Below are 23344 nucleotides of genomic sequence, written 5' to 3'. Positions count from 1 at the left end.
TCCCCTACAAACTAGCACTGCAAATTATATGTGTCGGTTTTGTGAAATGAAATTTTTGTACATTAGACAAGTTCTAAGGACACTCACAGCTCTAAAATTTCTTACAGCCCATTGCAGCAAAATTTCATTTTCACCTTAAACCAACAATATTTTACCCTAATCTTATTTCTCATTTCTTATTTCTCTATGGTAGAAGGAGGCAGAGCACAGCAACATTTCAGGGGAAACCAACGGCTCCTGGAGTACAAAAACTGAGTGCGTTTCCATCGCCCAATCTTGAATATCTCGCACAATTACTACATCATAAGAGGCTCGATAAAGATTTGTCAAGTAACTTTATTTTGAACCCTTGAGAAGAGTCCATAGTTTATTTCTGGACATACAGCTGCTTATTTCCGTGTTATAAACTATGTATTGTTATGAATTACGTATTATTTCTGTATGAAGAGACAAGAACGCAGATCACAGTTACAAAAATGAGAAACCAAACAGCCTTAGTTTTGGAAAAGCCTATTTTTCTAAGTGAAACAGTGCACGTTCTGGGTGAGAGGATGTCCTCGCAAAAAATGAGTAGTTACCACTGTTTTTCGTGCACAGAATGAGAACTCTTAACTACTTGCTAAGGGGGCGGGAGGGTTCAGGGTCCTTGTATCAACCCAACGTACAAAATAATCTTAGTCTCGCCCGACGACAACTTGTCTGTGGGGAAACCGTTTACAGAGAAGCACCTGCTGCAGACTAACGGGAGATATGCTGAGTCACAACTTGAACCGGGTTCGCTCGAGTCCCGCCTCCGCGGCGGGGCGGGCGACTCTCTCCTGTCCACTCCAGCATAGCTGCGCCTGTGCACACCGTTCCCGTGACGTCACGGCCTCCGGGCGCTCTGGTCGCCACTGCGCCTGCGTGTATTGTTCGCGTGACGTCAGGGCCCTCGGAGGGGAGTTTTTGGGTAACCGCTACGCCTGCGCGGCCAGCAGCTGGCGGAACCGGCTTCTGCCGACTCCAGCTTCCGGTTTGGTCTGTAAGCGTCAGGCTTGCGGTCAGCTGGGTGCTGTGTGGGGCGGCCCCGAGGCGTCTGTGTGGCGGCAGGTGGAGGCTCCCGCGCTGCCCGCTGCTCTGCTGGTTAGAAACGTAAGCTCTGGATTGAGGGCTTACTATCTAGCTCCAGAACCTGGGACGAGGGACGAGGGACCAGGGCAGACAGTTTCTCCCTCTTTTGGACTCTTGGAACTGTGTTGCCTGCTCTCCTGACTGCTTTCTGCTTCTGGCGACAACCCCGCGAGAAACTTGCAAGACCGCATTTTACAGAGGACGCCTCGGGCTCAAAGGTAACAGGGTTTGCCCGAGGCTGGATGTTCATTGCCCGAGGCTGGATGTTCATTGACTCGGAACACGCGAGGGCTCAGGGGCCGCGGCGGCGGGTAACGTAAACCCCTCACTGCGCCGGGGTAGACGAGGGGACCTGACGTGGACCCGACATAGGGAATTACTTTCTCTTTTTACAGTTTGTCTTTCGTTAACTTCTGGGTTCCCAGAGTCCTTTTTGCCTTCTGTACCAAAGATGTTTTTCCGCTTGCGATCCTCCCAACTCGTCACCAAGTGCTGTGGAAGGCAGGCAACTGTAAACCTCCGTTTCATAGGGAAGCAGCTTGCGAAGCCTTGTGTCAAATGTCAAGTTGACGCTTTCTCTTTTTTTTCTTGCCACAAAGTAGCACTGAATCATCTTCCATATTCACTGGATAAAACCTGCTAGTTTTCTTTGTTGTGTCATTTCTGGACAATACAGGCAGTAGCTGAGTGGATCACGAGTCATTATTGTGTAGTAATTACTCCCACTCATTCTCTTCAAAGCTTTGTTTGCCACTGTTATAGAGCTTAGTATTTTCAGCTTAGTATTTTACAATATTTATGTTTTAAATGTGCTTGGGTCAGCAAGCATTATAATACTAAAATTCCAAACACTTAACTACTGTATTCAGCACCTTACGTAGGTTATCTTATTTCATCCTCATCCCAATTTCTACAAAGTTTTTAACCCCATTTTACACTTAAGGAAACTGAAACTTAGAGAAATTAAGTAATTCTCCAGTATTACACAGCTATCAAATGTGGACTCAGATTAGACTCCAGAACTTTGAACCCTAACCACAAACTTTGTCTTATTGCAGATGGAAAGCATTAGTTAAAAACCTTAGGATCCAAAAATAAAATAAAATTAGCATGTAAAATGCAATGTAAGTCCTAACCTTTGACTTTTTATGGAATTGTAATGAGCAAAAATATATATGCATATTCATTTTATAGTAATTTTGGGATATTTACTATCAGTGTAGCCATTTTAGGATATGTGGTTAACCGTGTTATTACCTACATTTTATCATTCTACAGTAGTTTGAATTTTTCCCTGGGATATTTTGAGAGAAACTTTGATTCTGAGACCATATAGAATCTACAGGAAGATATATAGAAATTATGTACTGTATATAGTTAAACATTCAAAACCGTATTTCTTAACATGCTTTATTTTATTTGGATTATATGTAAATTGTGAATATACCGTTATGAACCATTATGTACCCTGTGTTTTGAGAAGTAGGTCAGTGAACTTGTATGACCAGGTGGTACAGACAGTTATGCAAACCAGATTCAGGGAGAGGAAGCAGTTACTGCATACAACGATAAAAGTCTAAGGAAAGAGGTCTCTTGTGGGTTTATTCCTTGATCTAACATACTCAGAAGTTGGGTTTCCTTTGTTACAAAGTAGATTGAGAAGTGCATTTTTTTTTCTCTTTAGGCCCAAATGGCTATTGTGAACTGTTGCCTGTGCAGTCAGAGCTGCTGAATATTTTCAACCACATTGAATCCCACGAGGCTTGTTGGGTGTGGGGGTGTGTGTGTAGCCAGGCCGTGGGCGTTGCCAGTGTCCTTTTCCAGGAATCAATTCTGTGTTCAGTAATTCATTCAGCAAACACACCTACCATGTATCTGCTACAAGTAGCACAAATTAAAACCCCATTTCTGGACTCTAGGGACTGACAGTTTAGTATTATAAGTGTGGTATCCTATTAGCCATTTGATTGATTTTGTTGTATACTAAGTGATAACATGACTGTGCTAGGTGTATGTGTGTGTTTGTTTTCTTTGCTGGGGTGGGGAATTTTATGGTCTCTGCCCTCTAACAGATCTCCCCACTTCCAGCTAAGCATCCCTCACTCTGCTTCCCAGGGTACCAGGTATTATGCCAGGAGAGATCTGAAACCACAAGAGAAAACATAGTTTATATTCCTGGAGTGCATATTTTACTTGGAGTCTCTTTTGGAAAAGTTATTTTAATGTCATGTAGTTTAAACCATATTAAAATAATTATAATATATTATACATTCCGATGGAACGTGTATGGTTATTTAAATTTTCAAAGTAATTTCCCACTTGTCACCATTTTAGGAAACATTCTATACCCTATCACAGCAAGGTGCCTATTATTTTCTTCTCTAACTTTAGAGGATACTTTGGAAAAATATCTCAGAACATTTTACGTATGTTTTATTTTGTCAGTGTATTTAGCACTTTATTATAATTAGTTCTCAGTAGTTTTTTTCTTAAAAAAAATAGAATACATGTAATTTTAAAGCAGAAACATACCATATTTGTCCATAGCACAGTGCCTGGCTCATATGTAAGTCACTGCATTCTTGGGGAATAACTGGCATGGGAATGTGAACAAAAAGGTGTACTAATAAATTTATAGTTATAAAATGGTAAGTAACTGTGATAAATAGGCAAAGTGAGGACTTTATGAGCAAGTATTGTGAGTTGGGTTTTGAATGTTGGTGTGATTTGTTTGGCATTGCTCTCAGGCAAGAAGTGGCTATGTTTGGCTGGAAGGTTACTGTTTTTGTTTCTGGCAGGGCCCTACCTGTGATTGGGATTTCAGACTTCCTAGGAAGTCAAATTTCAATTGAGTGAACAAGTGATTTGTTAAAAATATTTATTTTAAGAAGTTTGTTTCTAGTGCTGTGTGGTAGTTTGGCAGAGAAAGAAGAGACATTTTCGGTAAAGGACCTTACCTCACTAGCTGAGAACTGAAGTGAATTGAGCCTTATTTTTTCTGTCAGAATTATTAGTGCTATTCTTTTGTATTATGTGGTAAATATTTAAACAATAGAATAATTCAATGAAAGTTACAATTTAGGGAGAAAATAGAAATGATTTTTCAGTATTATAAATGTAGGAAATAGAGCTGGGGATAATTTTGATCATAAGTTCCAATTAGGATTAAAGTAAAATAGTTATTAAATGTAGAGGTTGAAAAGATATGTCACTTATGACGTTGATCTATTTTCATTTAGCAACATTAATAAACATGTATTATGATCCAGGTCATCTCTGTAAAGTCTTTACATCATATATTTAGTTGAATTTTATCCTTTACTTACAGCTGTTCATTTTTTGCTTTAGCAGCTACACAAGAGGAGTCACCATCCGTGGCGTCCATGGCTGCCTCGCAGACTTCACATACTGTTGTTGCATCTCATGTTCCTTTCGCAGATTTATGTTCAACTTTAGAACGAATACAGAAAAGTAAAGGACGTGAAGAAAAAATCAGACACTTCAGGGAATTTTTAGATTCTTGGAGAAAATTTCATGATGCCCTTCATAAGAACCAAAAAAATGTGACAGACTCTTTTTACCCAGCAATGAGACTCATTCTTCCTCAGCTAGAAAGAGAGAGAATGGCCTATGGAATCAAGGAAACGATGCTTGCTAAGCTTTATATTGAATTGCTTAATTTGCCCAGAGAAGGAAAAGATGCCCTTAAACTTTTAAATTACAGAACACCCACTGGAACTCGTGGAGATGCTGGAGACTTTGCAATGATTGCATACTTTGTGTTGAGGCCAAGATGTTTGAAGAAAGGAAGTTTAACTATACAGCAAGTAAATGACCTTTTAGACTCTGTTGCCAGCAATAATTCTGCTAAAAGAAAAGACCTAGTAAAGAAGAGTCTTCTTCAACTTATAAGTCAGAGTTCAGCACTTGAGCAAAAGTGGCTTATCCGGATGATCTTAAAAGATTTAAAGCTTGGTGTTAGTCAGCAAACTGTATTTTCTGTTTTTCATAATGATGCTGTTGAGTTGCATAATGTCAGCACAGACCTGGAAAAGGTCTGTAGGCAACTGCACGATCCTTCTGTAGGACTCAGTGATATTTCCATCACTTTATTTTCTGCCTTTAAACCAATGCTAGCTGCTATCGCAGACATTGAGCGCATTGAGAAGGACATGAAACACCAGAGTTTCTACATCGAAACCAAGCTAGATGGAGAGCGTATACAGATGCACAAAGATGGGACTGTATACGAATACTTCTCCAGAAATGGGTATAACTATACTGAACAGTTTGGTGCTTCTCCAGATAAAGGTTCTCTTTCCCCATTCATTCATAATGCCTTCAAAACAGATGTACAAATCTGTATTCTTGATGGTGAGATGATGGCCTACAACCCTAACACACAAACCTTCATGCAAAAGGGAATTAAGTTTGATATTAAAAGAATGGTAGAAGATTCTGATCTGCAAACTTGTTACTGTGTTTTTGATGTATTGATGGTTAATAATAAAAAGCTAGCACATGAGACCCTGAGAAAAAGGCATGAGATCCTTAGCAGTATTTTGACCCCAATACCAGGTAGAATAGAAATAGTGCAGAAGACACAAGCTCACAGTAAGAACGAGGTAATTGATGCATTGAATGAAGCAATTGACAAAAGGGAAGAGGGAGTCATGATAAAACATCCTCTGTCCATTTACAAGCCAGACAAAAGAGGTGAAGGGTGGTTAAAAATTAAGCCAGAGTATGTCAGTGGACTAATGGATGAATTGGACATCTTAATTGTTGGAGGCTATTGGGGAAAAGGATCACGGGGTGGGATGATGTCTCATTTTTTGTGTGCAGTAGCAGAGAAGCCCCCTCCTGGGGAAAAGCCATCTGTGTTTCATACACTGTCTCGTGTTGGCTCTGGTTACACCATGAAAGAACTGTATGATCTGGGTTTGAAATTGGCCAAACATTGGAAACCATTTAATAAAAAAGCTCCACCAAGTAGCATTTTATGTGGAACAGAGAAGCCAGAAGTGTACATTGAGCCTTGTAATTCTGTCATTGTTCAGGTTAAGGCAGCAGAGATTGTCCCCAGTGACATGTACAAAACTGGCTGCACGTTGCGTTTTCCACGAATTGAAAAGATAAGAGATGACAAGGAGTGGCACGAATGCATGACTCTGGATGACTTGGAGCAGCTTAGGGGGAAAGCATCTGGAAAGCTTGCCTCAAAACACTTTTTTGTAGGTATTGATGATGAACCACAAGAAAAAAAGCGGAAAGCTGCCCCAAAGATAAAGAAAGTCATTGGAGTTATTGAACATTTAAAAGCGCCTAACCTGTCTAATATTAACAAAGTTTCTAATGTGTTTGAAGACGTTGAGTTCTGTGTTATGAATGGAACAGCCAGCCATCCCAAGCCTGACCTGGAGAATAGAATTGCAGAATTTGGGGGTTATATAGTACAAAATCCAGGTCCAGACACGTACTGTGTGATTGCAGGGTCTGAGAACATCAGGGTGAAGAACATCATTTCTTCAAATGAACATGATGTGGTCAAACCTGCCTGGCTTTTGGAGTGTTTTAAGACCAAAACCTGTGTGCCGTGGCAGCCTCGCTTTATGATCCATATGTGTCCATCCACCAAAGAACATTTTGCCCGTGAATACGACTGCTATGGTGATAGTTATTTTGTTGATACAGATTTGAACCAACTGAAGGAAGTATTCTCAGGAATTAGAAGTTCTAATAAGCAGACTCCGAAAGAAATGGCTTCTGTGATTGCCGATTTAGAATATCGATATTCCTGGGACCACTCTCCTCTCAGTCTGTTTCGGCGCCACACCATTTATTTGGACTTGTATACCGTTATTAATGACTTGAGTACGAGAACTGAGGGAACAAGATTAGCTATTAAAGCCTTGGAGCTTCGATTTCACGGAGCAAAAGTAGTTTCTTGTTTAGCTGAGGGAGTGTCTCATGTCATCATTGGGGAGGATCATAGTCGTGTTGCAAATTTTAAAGCTTTTAGGAGAAAGATGAAAAGAAAGTTTAAAATTCTTAAAGAAGATTGGGTAACTGATTCAATAGACAAACATGAATTACAGGAGGAAAATCAATATTTGATTTGAGCTGGTTTTCCTGGTGGAGAAAGCCTCTGATTTGGCAGGCTCATTGTAATAGAGAGTAATGATAAAATACTAAACTGCATTTTATTTTTGACTCTTAAAAATCTGTCCTTAAAAAGTATTATTGGATACAGGAAATCAATTTTAACTTTTAAGTTTGAAAAGACACTGAATGGCTCACAGTCAAGAAGGAAAAAAAGTATTTTAGTAGTGTAGTATTTGATGAGTTTTATAACCAAGAAGAAATGAACAGTTTAAAGAAGAGGTGTCTGCATAATATCCATATAGAAATCTATAATTTTGACTCAGATATTAAATACATTTTTAAAAAGTCATTAAAGGTAGTGGCTCAGAAGTCAAAAAATTTAATAATGGTTTTTAATCTAATTAAAGCATTACAAGAATAAAGGACAGAATTGCTATAATTGCACTTGTAGGAATATGTCTTTACATCAAGGCTAGAATGCCTCTTTTAAATATAAAATGTTGTAAACAATTTTATTTTTTTTTTTAAGTTTAAGGGCAAGCACATTAAAACCTTGTCAAAGATGTTCTTAGCTAAATTAGGGAAGATGAATAAGACTTAATGGTCTAGAAACTGAAAAATAAATTGGCTTTATTAAAAAAATAAATCTTGCAATTTGAAAAATAGCCTAGATTTAATTTTTTGTCTGAAATAGAACATGTTTTAAAGTATTTTTACGTGAGTTTTTACTCCAGTGTGAATAGCATTCACAAGAGATGATTTTCCCAGCTATCAGCCCTGATTTGGTATCCACGTGGCAGGTGTGCTGTAACTTTGATTGGGGAGAAGAAAATTGCTGTGACTTTATAAAATGACTTTTATAATTAGGTTACTTAAAGTTGAAGTGTATAGTATTTATTATGTCTGGATTTATAGTATACTAAACTTGGGAATACAGCTTATATATTTTGGAAAATATGCTTTCATGACCATATTGAAATGTATGGAATTTAATATGTGAGGTACTATGTATAAGTTATTTGAAAGTAATTGGAAATTTTATCCAAACAGTGGAACAAATGTATGTGATTTTTGTTATGCTTCTTAATTTAAATAAAATATTTAATATACTGTTGCTATTAAAATAATTGCTTATGTTCTGTTACTTTATTTTAAAACAATTCACAGTAATTACTTCAACAATAGATTTAATGGTGTCAATACAACTTTTGACTGGTTTGAATCAGGTCTCTTTTTAATGTCCTTTGAATTTCACATTACTGAGTGAGTTTTCTTAAAAATTTTGAATGTAGGCTTGGCACTTATAGTTCAGTGGTTAGGGTGCCAGCCACATACACTGGAGCTGGCGGATTTGAACCCAGCCCAGGCCTGCCAAACACAAAGACAACTACAGCCAAAAAATACCCAGGTGTTGTGGCAGGCGCCTGTAGTCCCAGCTACTTGAGAGGCTGAGGCAAGAGAATCACTTAAGCCCAAGAGTTTGAGGTTGCTGTGAGCTGTGATGCCACTGCACTCTAATGAGGGCAACATAGTGAGACTCTGTCTCAAAAAAAATTTTTTTTGAATGTATATTTTTATGTCTATTGAGAAAAATTGAAATATACAGGAAAATGTGGAGGGAAGGCCATAATCTTACTACCAAAGATAATACCTTTTACTACTTTACCTTATCAATGGTAAGGAAAAAATAAAATAAATACTTAATGCAAAAAATATGCATAATGTAAACTCTAATGCTTAATTTAATCAGCTATTCTCAGTGAATTGTGAAAATATTTACAGGTCACTAAAATATACCTAATCCAGTTGAACTGCTGACCAGTTTTCCATGCAGTGTCCTGTAGTGTGTCTAGCTGGCCCACTCCTGTTCACTTTTTGGGCTATTTGCCATCCCACCAGCCCCTTTTGTTCTCTTCCTGATTCAGCTCTGTAGGAAATCTTTTACGTTGTCTGTGTATACTGGTCCTGTTCATTTCTCAGGATACATTCGTAGAAGTGGAAGTACTGTTTCAAAGTTATGTATTTTTCGGTGACTTTTGATATAAACTGATAAATCTTAGGAAGACATTTTTTTTAATTCTTCTCATTTTGCAAATCTCTAAATATTGTAGAGTTCAGTTTCTCACAACAATTAGACCTAAATTATGTCCTATTGCTGGACCTATTTTCTGTTTTTATTCACACGGTAAGTATTCTCATCCTGTTCCATGGCTTTAAATTTACTGATAATTCTCACATTTCTTTAGCCCTGATTTCATTGCTGAACTACTTATTATCTATCTATCTGTATGATGCCTCCACATGACATCTAAGGGCTTCTCAAACTTAGTATGTTTATTACTATTCTAAAAAGTTTTATTGGCTTGGTGCCTGTTGTAGCTCAGGGCTTATGGCGCCAGCCACATACTCTGGGGCTTGGCCTGGGCCTGCTAAACAACAATGATTAACTAAAAAAAAAAAAAAAAGCCAAGCATTGTGGCGGGCACCTGTAGTCCCAGCTACTCAGGAGACTGAGGCAAGAGAATGGCTCATTGAGCCCAGGAGTCTGAGGTGCCTGTGAACTGTGACACCATGACACTCTACCAAGGGCGACATAGTGAGAGAGACTCTGTCTCAAAAACAAATAAAAAAAGTTTTATTATAGAGAAATTAAAACATACAAAAGATAATATCACAATGACCCTGCGTGGGCACATCACCCAGTTTCTAGTTATCAGTGATGGAGGTAATCCTAGGTCACATAATTTCATCTGTAAATTTTTCATAATAGAACTCTTGGTTTCTCATAGTTTCTTCAGTATTTCGCTCCTTGCTAGTGCATCTAATCACCACAGGCTCATCCTGGATTCCATCTGTTCTCATACCTTTAATACACAGTGGAACTTGTTAGCTAGAGCTTTAGATGCATTCAGAGTATGACTTTTCACACCTTACCAGACACAGATGCCACACCAATAGCATCTCTGTCTCCTTACTGGGTTGTTTCGGTGACCTCCATGGCCTTCCTCCTGATGCTCTTACTTTATAACTTTCTATTCTCCAAATCATGTCTATTTTTGAAGATCCAAGTCATATTGTGTTACTCTCCTAGTCAAAACCACTGGATTGTCATCACTTATGACAGCCAAAGACTTGAACATGGGCTGTTGCTGGTACTAACCAAGCTTTGGTTGGTACTCTAACTTCATTTCCCACCAGTTACTCCCATTACTTACCAAACTCTAGCCACACTGGCCTGTTTTTTCTTAGAACCTCCTTCAGGTCTCTCCTTTTATTTACCCCACCAGCACCCTTACCACTTCTATCTTGTCACTCTGATTTATTTTCCCTATGGCATGTTGGTTCCTACCTCTTTATTTCCTACCACTAGAATAGAATAGAATGAAAAAGAAAAACTTGTCAATTATTTATGTAAGAAATATGAAGCAGACTGAAAAATATACTTTGCTTTTATTCTCCAAGGCTGTCATTTCTTGCCAGGATGCAAGATGGCAGATTACTAAGAACCCCTCCATCTTCTGTGTCTCTGACGAACTAGAATCGTCCTCAAAGACTTCATTTATTTCTTCAGGCTGATGGCACCTTTTTGAAAGTCAGGTGGCCAGAGTAGCTGCTCCATACTTGTACTTTGCCTAAGATCAGACTGAACAGGGTGCTTTGGACTGTTGGAATCCTGACTTTTGAGGAAATAGGTTGTATTTAACTTAAAATTATCTAATAGGGAATTCTTTCAGCACTAGAACTGTAAATAGCTATAGTATTCCCTTTCAACTGGGAATAAATTCTTACTCTCATTTATAATCATTTCAGTAAAAAAGGGAATTAAACAATCCCTCCCCTCAAGGGGCTCACATTGTACTAAAAGATAAAAATAATTGGAATACAAAAGATAAATGTTTCCTAGTTAAGGGAAGGATTGCTCTAGAAAGCCATATGGTGTAGGGAAAAGAGTACAAGGTTGACATTCAAGTCATCTTGGCTTAATTTCAGTTTGACCACCAATTTTCTATGTTATTTTGAGCAGTTCAATCTCTTTGAACATTGGTTTCTGAATTTTCAAACGGAAAGGACGGCTATCTCACCAGAATATCTGAGGACAGAATTGTGGCACACAGCAAAGAGTAAGGACCTTACTGCTGTTATCTGGTGCCCTTACCCAGATCTTCTCTGATAGGGTTAGTTAAACACAGAGAGGTTAATAAGTGAGTAGATTGTGGAAGGAGAAGTAGAATTTCATCAAGGCCATAGGGTACGGAAGGGCTTTTCTGGTGAAGGGGAAAATTGGGGGGAATATTTGGAGAGAATATTACAAGTTATAGGGGAGTTTAAAGACTCCACCTGACAGTTGGCTGAAAGAGTTAGGCTCTGTCTAAAAGAACAGGAGTCAGTGAAAAGGAATGCTTAAGATAAAGGGGGTGTTAATTACAGATAAAGTTAGGGACAGACTCAAGTGGTTTGTTGTGTATTTTGAGGAACTTGCATAGCCTTAGGCCTGTTAGTGAATCTTAGAGGACATCTCCAAGGGGGGGAGGCATTATGCGGCCTGTCTCATCTCCTCTTTAATGGCTAAAAACTCAGTTTTAGGAATTCCCTTGGCCAAGAAGGGGGTTCTGTCAGTCACTGGGTGGAGGGAAGCCTTGAGATTTTATTTTAGTTCACACGATCAATGTACTAAGGTGTGGTTGACATACACAAAGCTGGATATGTTTAGTGTATACAACTTGATGAGTTTTGAGCCAAGTGTATGTCTGTGAGACCACTACAATCAGACCACAAACTCTTCCATCACCTCCAACAGTTACCTTTTGCCCCATTATTTATTGATTGATTTCCCCTTAATTGTTATTTAATCATTCACAAATATAAGCGCCTCCTGAATTCTAGGCTCTTTTCTACTTCTTTGTCAAACAGTAGTTATCAAAGAGGGAAGAAATTCCTGCCTTCATTGAGTTCACATTTTAGTGGGTAAGTAAGGACTTTACGAGAATAAGTAATGATTCCTTCTCTTTCTTTAGAGACCGTTTACCTCAGCATATCAACAACCATATATTCTCTTCTCGATGTATCTTTTCACATGCAACCATTTTGAAGAATTGTCTAAACTTCTAGTTTGATTTCTTGGCTTTTCCCTCTTAAAGTTATATATAGGATTTTCTAATGAAGTCTTTGACTTCTCTGTCCCTACACGCTATAAATGTTAAGAGCTTTCTGGGGATTCTATTAAGGGGGTGCTGATGCTTCCACTGCCTCTGCCCAGTGGACGAGACATCATGTTCTGCAGTGAGGTCCTGGGGTCAGGAAGAGGACCCACCCACCCATCTGGGCAGCTGCAGTAAGCACATAAACCCTGGTGACCCCACACAGCAGATATCAGGGGAGGAACAAATACATCTTTCAATATTTGAAACACTTTGGAGCATAGAAGAAACATGGGAGCCTTCCCAAATCATTTCTTAGGGTTTAGGAATCTTGATATTACCACCTAACAAAAATAATACAGAATTTGAGCAACCAGAACTTTCACACATTGCCAGTGGGAAGGTAAAACAGTGATGCCACTTTGAGAAACTGGTAATATTTAAAGTTTTACATCTCCTCTGTGATTTAGCAAATCTACTCCTGGTTACCTGCACGAGAGATGGGAAAACTGTCTGCAGAATGATCAGTACAAGAAACTGAAGAAGCTTTATTATAACAGCCCCAAACTGGAAACAAGTCACTTGTCTACCAGCAGGAGAATGGATAAATAAGTTGTGGTATATTTAGACAATGGAGCTCCAGGACGACAAAGGCTGACAACGGATGTGCAGGATTATGTGTGTGGATCCCGCCACTGAGTGACAGCAGCCAGATCCCAGGGAGCATCATGTATGATTCTATTTCTTGGGAGTTTGGAGCCCACAAAACTTATCTGTGGTGAGAGACGTTAGAACAGACTTGGCTCTGCAGGGAGGGATGAACTCAGAGGGGCTTTCTAGAGAGACACATTTATTTTAATTAACATGTTGCTTACACAGATGTGTACCCCTGACCAAGCTTTTAAACTTTCAATCTGCTCCTTTTACTCTGTGTAAATTGTATTTCAATAAATTATTTAAATATATAAACTATATATATATATATATCAACATAACTATTGATTACATAGTTACCTTAATATAAAACATCTCAACAATGTACTTTTTAATTAATATTGCAAGAAAAAAAGCAATAAAATATTTCTAAGTAGTGTTTAAGAAATGTGAGGATGAGCCAATATTAAAAATATATATTATGGCATGTAACTATTAGTTGATTAAAGTCAGCGATAAGAAGTTGTTATGAAATTCAACAGCATTCTTTTAAAGAGATAAAAATAAAACTAAGGTGGCGCCTGTGGCTCAGTGGGTAGGGCGCCAGCCCCATATACTGAGGTGGGTTTCAACCCAGCCCCGGCCAAACTACTATAAAAAAGTAGCCGGGTGTTGTGGCCGGTGCCTGTAGTCCCAGCTACTTGGGAGGCTGAGGCAAGAGAATCGCTTAAGCCCAGGAACTGGAGGTTGCTGTGAGCTGCGATGCCACAGCACTCTACCAAGGGTGACAAAGTGAGACTCTGTCTCTAAATAAATAAATAAATAAATAAATAAAATAGGAGGCTTCTTAAATGTGATAATGCTTCAAAAAAAAGCACCAGTGGCTTTGGGGATTTTACGACAATGGTGGCCCTGGCAGCACAGTTTTTGAAGCTCTGGGAGTTCCCACATAAAACTAAACAGAATAAGTGGCAACCAACAGTCCATAGACAACATTTGCAATAGAAATAGAATGGGTGATGCGGTTTCCCCCAAAGCCAAACACACAGTAGATGAGAACAAATAGGTGAGAGCTGTTAAGACTTGCATGGTGTCAGTATTGGTGTGAAGAGTAGAGGAGGACCGTGTAGGTCTCAGAGGGACTTGAGAAAAACCAACAAATCCTGTCTTCAGCAGGCATTTACTGAAAAACACAGTGGGGAAGGCAAAGCAGCAACTGAAAGTGCAACTGCCTTTGTCCAGTCCGGGAGCAGGTGAGGAGTAGAACCCCAGCTGCATCTGCAGGGGCAGCGCAGCCCAGCTCCTGTGAATCTCTGAACCATGCATCCCTTCAGGACAGGACCCCATGCTGAAGGTAAACTGGTGGGAGTGGAATAAAAAATGAGCAAAATAGAGATGTCAGAGCAAAGGAAATAAAAGGTCTTATAAGGGTAGACAGGGGACCAGTCCAAACTTGAGAAAGCAAATCATCACCACAGTTTTGAAAAGCTGTAGAACTGGGAGTTCTGTGATACTGGAAAAGACATAGCCAACTACATTCACAGAAGCCAAGTTCACCTAAATATGAGCAACAGGAAGTATTGGGGCTAGACATGCAAATACATCACTAAGAAAATAATCAGAAGAATAATGTTTTCACAGAAAATGAACTCATACAGAAAAATCACCCTTAAGCAGAAGAAAACTGTAATGTGTAACTGTAATCTGATATGATCTCAAAACAAGCTACAAGATTGATAAATATACAAGATGTGAGGGAGTAACATTTTAGAATCAGAAAGACTCAGAAATGATCTTATAGAACTCAGATTTAGATATAAAGAGAAAACATCTGTGTGTTATTGGAAACCCAAACCCAGAGCAGGAGTAATTGATGAGTTTGATGACAAAACATGATAAATTTCATAAAATATTTAAGGCAGTTTGGTCTGCATATCATGACTTCAGGGCTGGAGTTTCTTCAGCTGCCTTCATGCTGAGGTCACTCTTTCTAGATCTGACCCTGTAAGAGGCCACAGAGCCTCCTGGTCCATGGTTGTTTAGTGGGACAGAGAGGTCCTACACCCTCCTGAATGACCAGCATTTCCAAGTGGCCTTCTCCTCTCTGAGTCCCATAGGTCCTTTCCAACTTCAACACTCTGGTGCACCCAAGAGCCATTTACTGGGAGCCATCAGTTCACTTATTGGTGCACCTTCTCTTTTCACAGTGAGATCTTGAACTAGTATCTGTGGTAGGGTTGGTAGATGGGCCTGAGTGGGCAGCTTGGTGAAGGAAACTACAGGAGGTGAGGGAATCACCACTATGGACCCAGGAGCAGCTTTTCATCTCCGTGAACCTTTGCTTTGGATATATGAAATTCTTCTATCCCTTTTAAATAAAGGCATCGTTCATAGATTCATTGCTTTTATTAATCTCTGGCATTAACATATGTATGAACAAGCTACTCCATAAAAACGTATCTTCAGGATAGAAACCATCATGTTATTTCCCCCACAACACCGTGTACAGACTTCAGTCACGTGACCTGTGTAAGCCCCATCTTGTAGAGAGACTCTGTACGGATATGATTGAAACCCAAGCCCTAACATAACTCTGACAGAGTGTTGTTAAATAATAGCATGTGTTGTTTTTATATCAGTGTTATGTTTTCTGTTATGGGATACGTATATGAAACAAAATTCACAAATTCCTCAGAATCTAGTTAAAAATATTTTACTCAGAGTGAATTAATGATGATAAAATAAAGCTCCTAATAGTCATACTGAAGATACTGTTTCCTGGATTTTCTTACTTGCTGATTAAGGAATATATATCTGGCAGCCACTGTTAAATGCAAGGTGTACCTTTTCAAGAAATGAAATTCAATTCAGTGAATGATACAGGTTTTCAATTCTTTAAAAATTGCATATTATAGTACTTAAGTGCAAAACTCTCATTCAGCACCATGCATGACCTAAACTCATGCTTTATAGAATTCAGGTGAGGAAGGGGCATGCTTCTTATGGCTTCTAAAAGTATTGGAGCAAGAATTTAGGAGTGTGTGTGTGGGGCAGGGGAGTTCTGAGACTAAAGTCCCAAAAGACAAGTCAGAGTCACTTTGCTAATGTTTTCCTGAATTCCATTCTATAAAATATTTCCTTTCTGCTGGAATGTTGGTGTTGGTAATAGCTGTAGACAGTGCTGTGGGTCATGTAATTTAGTGGTGACAACAGGTGATCTAGAATGTGCTGGGCTTAGGATAGAGCATCATTTTTCAACCAGTAGTTTGGGGACCTCAGAATTTATAGAGATGTTTCCGTCTAGAGCAGTGGTTCTCTGGACGGTGCCTGTGGCTCAAAGGAGTAGTACGCTGGCCCCATATGCTGGAGGTGGTGGGTTCAAACCTAGCCCAGGCCAAAAAAAATAGAGCATTGGTTCTCAACCTTCCTAATGCCGTGGCCTTTTAATATAGTTCCTGTGGGTCGCGACCCATAGGTTGAAACCGCTGACTAGAGTTAGTAATTGGTTTAATATCTTTGTCTTCTTATATGAACTGATAAATAAAACAACGAATGTCGCATTTAAGATGGAGAAATTTGAAAGCTGGGCATGGTAACTCACGCCTGTAATCCTAGCTCTCCGGGAGGCCGAGGCAGGTGGATTGCTTGAGCTCAAGAGTTCGAAACCAAATTGAGCAAGAGTGAGAGCCTGTCTCTAAAACTAGCCCAGGCATTGTAGCAGGTGCCTGTAGTCCCAGCTACTCGGGAGGCTGAGGCAAAAGGATGGCTTGAGCCTAAGAGTTTGAAGTTGCTATAAGCTTTGATGCCATGGCACTCTACCTAGGGCAACAAAGTAAGACTCTGTCTCAAAAAAAAAAAAAGAAAAGAAAAGAAAAGAAAAGAAAAATAAAAGGAGAAATTTGAAATGTTCTTACTCCAATGGGAAATTAAGTGAACTCTTATGTTAGCTGTGTCTGTCAAGTGGCCTTGTTGCTCATTTACCGAGTCATATGTTCACTCAATTGAGTTCTGAATTTTTTTCTTAGTTACACATGACTTAATTTGTCTCATAATATATCTGTAATAAAAGAATGAAAACAAGGTGTATTAAGTAAGATACAACAAGTTAATGGAAAGCATATACATAGTAATATTATAAATACCGTCAAGATGATTGTTACCAGATTAATAACTTGGATTCACCTGATCAAAATTCTTATGTAGCATCTGAAGTGTTTTCTAACAGCTTTAAAAACAATGTTGAACAAAAGAGAAACTATATCAACAATTACACCCAATTTATCTTTTATTTATTAGTAATCGAACACTTGTCATAGGCTCAATGTATTTCTTTGTAGAGTTGCACCTTTAAAAAGCTCCATTCTCTCTGTCTAGCACTTAGAGAAAAATCACGACCATTTTCAAAAAGCAATCTACTTGTCTTTTTTTGAAGTATAATTTTCAAAATTTAAAAATCAGCAAATTAAAGTATTTCTAAATATATTCTTCATGATGAAACTTGCAGTACATTTTTAGCAAATATTTTAATGTATAATAGTGTCCTAAATAGGATCCAGTATGCAATTTTAAAATTTCTGCCAACAAATCATGGCTACTTTTATAACTTATTTAATGAGAACTAAACTGAATTTACTTGTTAACAAAAGGAAAATTGGCCTTATATATTATAGTCACTATTTTTGTGTAGTAAGTCAACCCAAAGCTTAGTGATGGTACGAAACAGCCATTTTAATTGTGGTCAGGTATTTAGACTGGGGATAGCAGGAATGTCTTGATGTAGTCTGGCGACTCAGCTGAGAACGATCTCTCTCTCCCCTTATGTTATCTTTGAAGAAGAAGAGAAAAATAGGTCCCACAGCCTTAAGGGACTGAGTTCTGGCAGCAACTGTGAAAGTATGCAAGTAATGGTTCTCTGTCCTTCCGATGAAAAGCAGCAGCAGTAAGCTAACACGGAGTTTGGGTTCCAGAAGTGGGGTGCCTCTTAATAAACATGTACAAAATGACTTTGGAAATGGGTCATGGTCAGAGTTGGTAAGAAATCTGAAGTGCATAATAGAAGCAGCTTGAATCCCAGAGCAGACTGTTGGTAGCAGTCTGGATTTCAGCGTCACGCTGATGAGATCTCAGAAAAGAGTGAGGACTGTATTACCAGAAGCTGGGGAAAGGGCATCAGTGTTACTTAGTGGTAAAAGCTTAGAGAAATTGTCTCCTAAAAAGAAGAACTTGTAGGTGATGAACTTTGTTACACAAATGCAGAGATTTCCGAGGCAAGTGTTACCGATGCCACCTGGTTCCTTGTTGCTTAAAGTATAATAAAATGTGGAAGGAGTTAAACAAATCTGGCTTTGTCTGCTAAGCAAAAAAAGAACCAGCAATTGATGATTCTGGAAATTCTTTATATCTCCAGAAAGGAAAAGCTGCTGAAATTAAGAAATTGTTTCCAAACAGTGTAGAATGTAGAAAATAGCTGAAGATGTGATTATGCGAACTTTGCTCTAACTTGGCTATACCTAAGATCAGACGATTTAGTTTCTCAAAGTGCCCTTTCAGATCCTCCCAATCAACCTAGAAGGGACTGTGGGAAGGTGGGATGTGTTGTCCCTTGGCCATCTCAGCAGGGGTGTGAAGGGAGGGAATGCTTACTGACATTGCAAAGATCTGTGGTGTGGCTTTTGTCTAATGAAGGGAACTCCATTGAAATCCTCAGGAGTAGTCAGGCACGTGGCTCACTCCTGTAATCCCGGCACTCTGGGAGGCTTGACGCAGGTAGAATGCTTGAGCTCAGTTCTAGATCAGCCTGAGCAAGAGTAAGACCCCATCTTCACTAAGAATAGAGAAACTAGCCAGGTGCCAGTAGTCCCAGCTACTTGGGAGGCTGAGGCAAGATGATCACTTGAAGGGTTTGAGGTTGCTGTGAGCTACGATGCCCTGGCACTCTACCCAGGGTGATACTGTGACAGAGTGAGACTCTATGTTAAACAATTAAAAAAAAAAAAAAAAACTAGAAAATTATTTCAGCAGAAATAGCCAGTTTGGATTGACAGGAACAGGAAGCAATAAAATGCATGGAGGTTGAGGGGCGACCAACATTCTCCTGGCAGGAAGCAGTTTCAGAAAGCTACTCAGCTTCAAGCATTTGCTTTCTTTCCTGAAGAAAGGACAATTGGGAGGATCGACCCCTGAGTCAGAGGGTAGGACTCACAGGCACAGAGAATGATGCCCATGCTTCGAAAGCTGTCAAGGAATGCTGACCTCTGTTTGGCTAGATTCAGAAATGCCATTTTACCTTCCATTCCCTCCACCCCCTTTCGAGGGAAAATGTCTGCAGCTATCAGATGTGTCTGTCCCACCATTGCACGTTGGATATGTCAGGGGCAGACCGAGTCTCTCTCCTGTTAGGTACACAGACAGAGAGCTGCACTTAACAGTTTGCAACAGGAATCTGAGCCTGGTGTAGCTGATGAGTTTTGTATTTTGCTGACTCTTGGGAGGGAGTGTTACTAGCTGGGGTCAGAAGACAGAGGTAGTGGGCACATTTAAAGTGGTCCCATGTCACTGCTGCTGGTGTTCATGTGCTAGTAGAATCCTCTCCACTTGGTTGTGGGCAGGACCTGTGCTTTTCTGCTTATCAGCAGAAGATGAAGAGGCGATGGAATGTCACTCCCATGATCACATTACATTATAGAAGTGTCAATCGTGCTGCAGACTTAGCAGTCTCCCTGCCACTATCCCTGTCCCCCAGCCCAGAGGCCCCTCATTCCTCTCCCTGTTTATTTTTACGGAACCAAGTTGTCCTGGATCCTATGGCTGCAAGAAACGAAAGGTTGCCCACAAGCGTGAGATCAGGGAAGCAGATGCGTCCTCAGTGGAGCTTCAGGAGGGAACACAGCAACTGATGAGTAACACGCTTCTGCTCACGCTCCCATCTCTGAGAAGCTCAGCAGAGCTCAGTGCACTGGGTGCACCAAGAATCCTTCCCGTTTCTCCTTCGTTTGCTCTGTGGTGCCTACTGGAAGGAATCCAAATTGACTGTAATTCGCCTGTAATCTAACTTCAAACTAATTTTTCATTTTTCTCTATCTTTGTTTAGCTAACTCCAGCCAAACTGACTACACTTAGCCCTTTCAAATCCCATGAATATCCTATTTCTTTTATCTGAAATGCTATCTCAGAGCATATGCCACAATAATCTTCAAATTTCCAAATTTTATTCACCTCTAAAGTCATAGATCACAAGCCATTTTTATTCACAAAAACTACCCCAATTGGCTAGTCATGACACTTTAGTCTTTTTCCTTACCACCTCCGAATGTAGAATTATTTTGCATTTTTCTGCCTCTTTATTCATCTACTATTATTTTTTAGTTTAGCTCTTTGAAGTTATGAATAACTCTGTCTTTACACATGGTCTAAAGGAGTTGCCCACAAGTAATGTAATGTATTTTTCTATTACATTTCAAATGATTCCAGAGCAAGTCTTGCCTCTGGAATCAGACTTGACACCTGCACAGACTTGCCTCTCCCCATTTCTTTCTGAAACTTTCCTTTATTAAAAAAATTCATAGTACTGCTGTCATTTTCTTAAAGATTTAGTTATGGCACATATGAAATTAACCATCCACTGCTGAAAATCTCTCTGCCTAAAAAAAAAAAAAATACTCACAAGACTCTGGAAACCATCAGTCTGGACTTGAAATCTGGTTTCTCTACTTGGGCAAGTTATGCAAATTTTCCATGCCTTTACTGCTGCTTCTATAAAACAGCATAATAATGGTGTCTGTTTTATAGCATTGTTTTGAAGATTAAATATAAGTGCATGTGTGTGCATTAGAATGGTGCTTGGAACACTGTGCTGTATGGGTGGCTTCTGTACCTGTCCCTGGTGTGAAAAGGAACGATGACAGGTGTGGAGATGCTGTGACGCACAGTAGTAAAAGAAGAGACATGCAGAGAAGTGTTTGTAAGGAAACACTTGGCAACAGGCATTGCCAATCTTTCTTGTCCTCCCTTTATTTTTATTTTTTTGAGACAGTCTCATTTTGTTCCCTGGGTAGAGTGCTGGGGCATCACAGCTCACAGCAAGCTCAAAATCTTGGGCTCAACTGATCCTCTTGCCTCAGCCTCCTGAGTAGGTGGGACTACAGCTGCCCACCCAGCTATTTTTAGGGGTGGGGTTTCGCTCTTGCTCAGGTGTTCTCCAACTCCTGAGCTCAGTCAGTCCTCCCACCTCAGCCTCCTGGAATGCTGGGATTACAGGCATGAGCCGCCAGGCTGGCCACTGTTCTTCCTTATGAACAATGGTTCACAACCAGGGGTGATTTTTACCCCATCCAGAAGCCAACATCTGGACTCTTTATTTGCCAAAGCTGCAGTGGTGCTGCTGGTACCCAGTGAGCAGAGCCCAGGGATGTTATTAAGTACCCTACAGCGAGCAGAATGGCCCCCCAACAATTAGCCAAAATGCCAATAGGCCTGAGGCTGAGAAGACTTGCTCTGGAATCATTTGAAATGTAATGGGAAAATACATTACATTACTTGTGGGCAACCCCTTTAGACCATGTGTAATCACAGTTATATGCAAGTCAGTGTCCATTCATAAAACAAATGCTAATCCCTACTCACTTCCTTTAAAAGGTTTTCGGGTTAATTAGTGTTTGCAAAGCCCTTTGATGATGTAAAGTCCTGTGTAAATGCTGCTTCTTATTAATTACCGTTCTGGAAGAACTGTGCCGTGACCTTTCTCCTTCACTGGTACAGCCAAGCCTCAAAGGCGTGAGCGATACTGAATGATTTGTGATAAGCTGGAACATTTATAATGAGAGAGATGGGCATCAGGGACCGAAGCCAGTTTTAGATAGCTGGGATATGACTGTATATAAATTAGCTCATTAAGAGCAAGAAAACTATAGGTTTTGCTTTGGGATAAGTTTGCTATCTTGGAGTACATTTCTTCCAATCTTGTATCTCTAGACATATGAGAGGGTGGTGGCAGGAATCCACAAGACTAATTTAAATGATTGTGAGGAAACCAATAGTTCATAGAAATAAATTTCTATTATTGATATTTATAAACTGATTTTCTTTGGCCAGTGAGTCACTGTGTAATTTGGAGCATGTCTGATAAGATGAAGACAATGAAAGGATTTATAAAAACCTTATAAAACCAAGATCCTGGGTGTAATATCATATTTTTTTCTCTAGCTATTTAATGTAAATCATGTCCTATACATGCCACAATTTACTGTATCTTTCTATGTTTAGAATTTTTTTTTTTTGAGACAGAGTCTCACTATGTTACCCTCGGTAGAGTGCTATGATATCACAGCTCACAGCAATCTCAAACTCTTGGGCTTAAGGGATTCTCTTGCCTCAGCTTCCCACATAGCTGGGACTACAGGTACCCACCGCAATGCCCGGCTATTTTCTTGTTGTAACTGTCATTGTTGTTTAGCTTGAACCCGCCATGTTCTGTGCATGTGGCTGGCGCTGTATGTAACCACTGTGCTACGGGGCACCGAGCCAATGTTTAGAAATGTTTAAATACATAAATGCCTACCTTTGTGTTGCGACTGCCTACAGTATTCCATTCAGTGCCGTGCAGTCCAGGTTTATACCTTATCCCACGCAGCCCCCGTGTGCAGCAGGCTGCACCCTCTGGGTTGGGTAAGTGCAGGCTGTGGTGTTCACACGAGGACAAAATCACCCAACACTGCGTTCCTCAGAATGGCTCCCGTCGATGGCAGATAAGCAATGCCTGACTGCATTTAAAAGGATTTCCTTTCCTCTTTGCACTCTCTTTTGAGGCTTCTACATTTTGTACTGTGTTTTTGTGTTATTTATTGAAACTAGGAAGTGCCAACAAATGAAAAATACCTATTTACACTCATAGCTGTGATTAGCACTGTCCTTAGAGTTTGGGAATATGAATGCCAGGCCGCGTGCTCACGGGTCTTGCCCTAGACTATGTGACTACAGTGACTCTTTCTGGTAGAAAAATGTTATCTTTGTATTGATCTTGGTATCAAAAAACTAGACCAAATTTGGTTATTCAATATGTGGAAACTTTAAAAAAAAAATTAAATAAAAATGTGATTGTTTATTAAAAATGACACAAATGAACCAGGAAGCTACTGTAACCACACAGAAGTTCTGTTGGGGTGACAGGAGGTCACTGAACTGAAGCAGCCTAGATTAGGATTTGCCTGTCTATATTCTTGACATGTTTTTGTAATTAAATTTTCCCAGCTTGAAAATGGAATTTCATTTTAAAGAGTAAACCTCAGCAAGAACTAGATTGTGAAAACTATAATTCCTTCATTTTTATTATAAACAAATAA

At 39.6% G+C, this 23344-nt stretch overlaps 1 protein-coding gene across 1 annotated transcript; it reads left to right on the top strand.

Annotated features, from left to right (window-relative positions):
• Positions 1-1043: 1043 nt before the first annotated feature.
• LIG4 (DNA ligase 4) lies at positions 1044-8329 on the top strand. The gene is made up of 2 exons (XM_003789618.2): positions 1044-1328; positions 4459-8329. Exon 2 carries the CDS (start codon positions 4494-4496, stop codon positions 7230-7232), a length of 2739 nt encoding a protein of 912 aa, XP_003789666.1. The 5' UTR covers positions 1044-1328; positions 4459-4493; the 3' UTR covers positions 7233-8329.
• Positions 8330-23344: the final 15015 nt, after the last annotated feature.

This window comes from Otolemur garnettii, unplaced genomic scaffold, assembly GCF_000181295.1.
Source record: "Otolemur garnettii isolate 467f Iridium unplaced genomic scaffold, OtoGar3 scaffold00034, whole genome shotgun sequence".
Lineage (NCBI taxonomy): Eukaryota > Metazoa > Chordata > Mammalia > Primates > Galagidae > Otolemur > Otolemur garnettii.
The sequence above is the reverse complement of the archived record's forward strand: the minus strand, read 5'-3'. Positions and strand labels throughout refer to the sequence as shown.

Bases quoted from the DNA above. Each gene is read 5' to 3' on its own strand.
- LIG4 (XM_003789618.2), top strand. From the start codon at position 4,494: ATGGCTGCCTCGCAGACTTCACATACTGTTGTTGCATCTCATGTTCCT.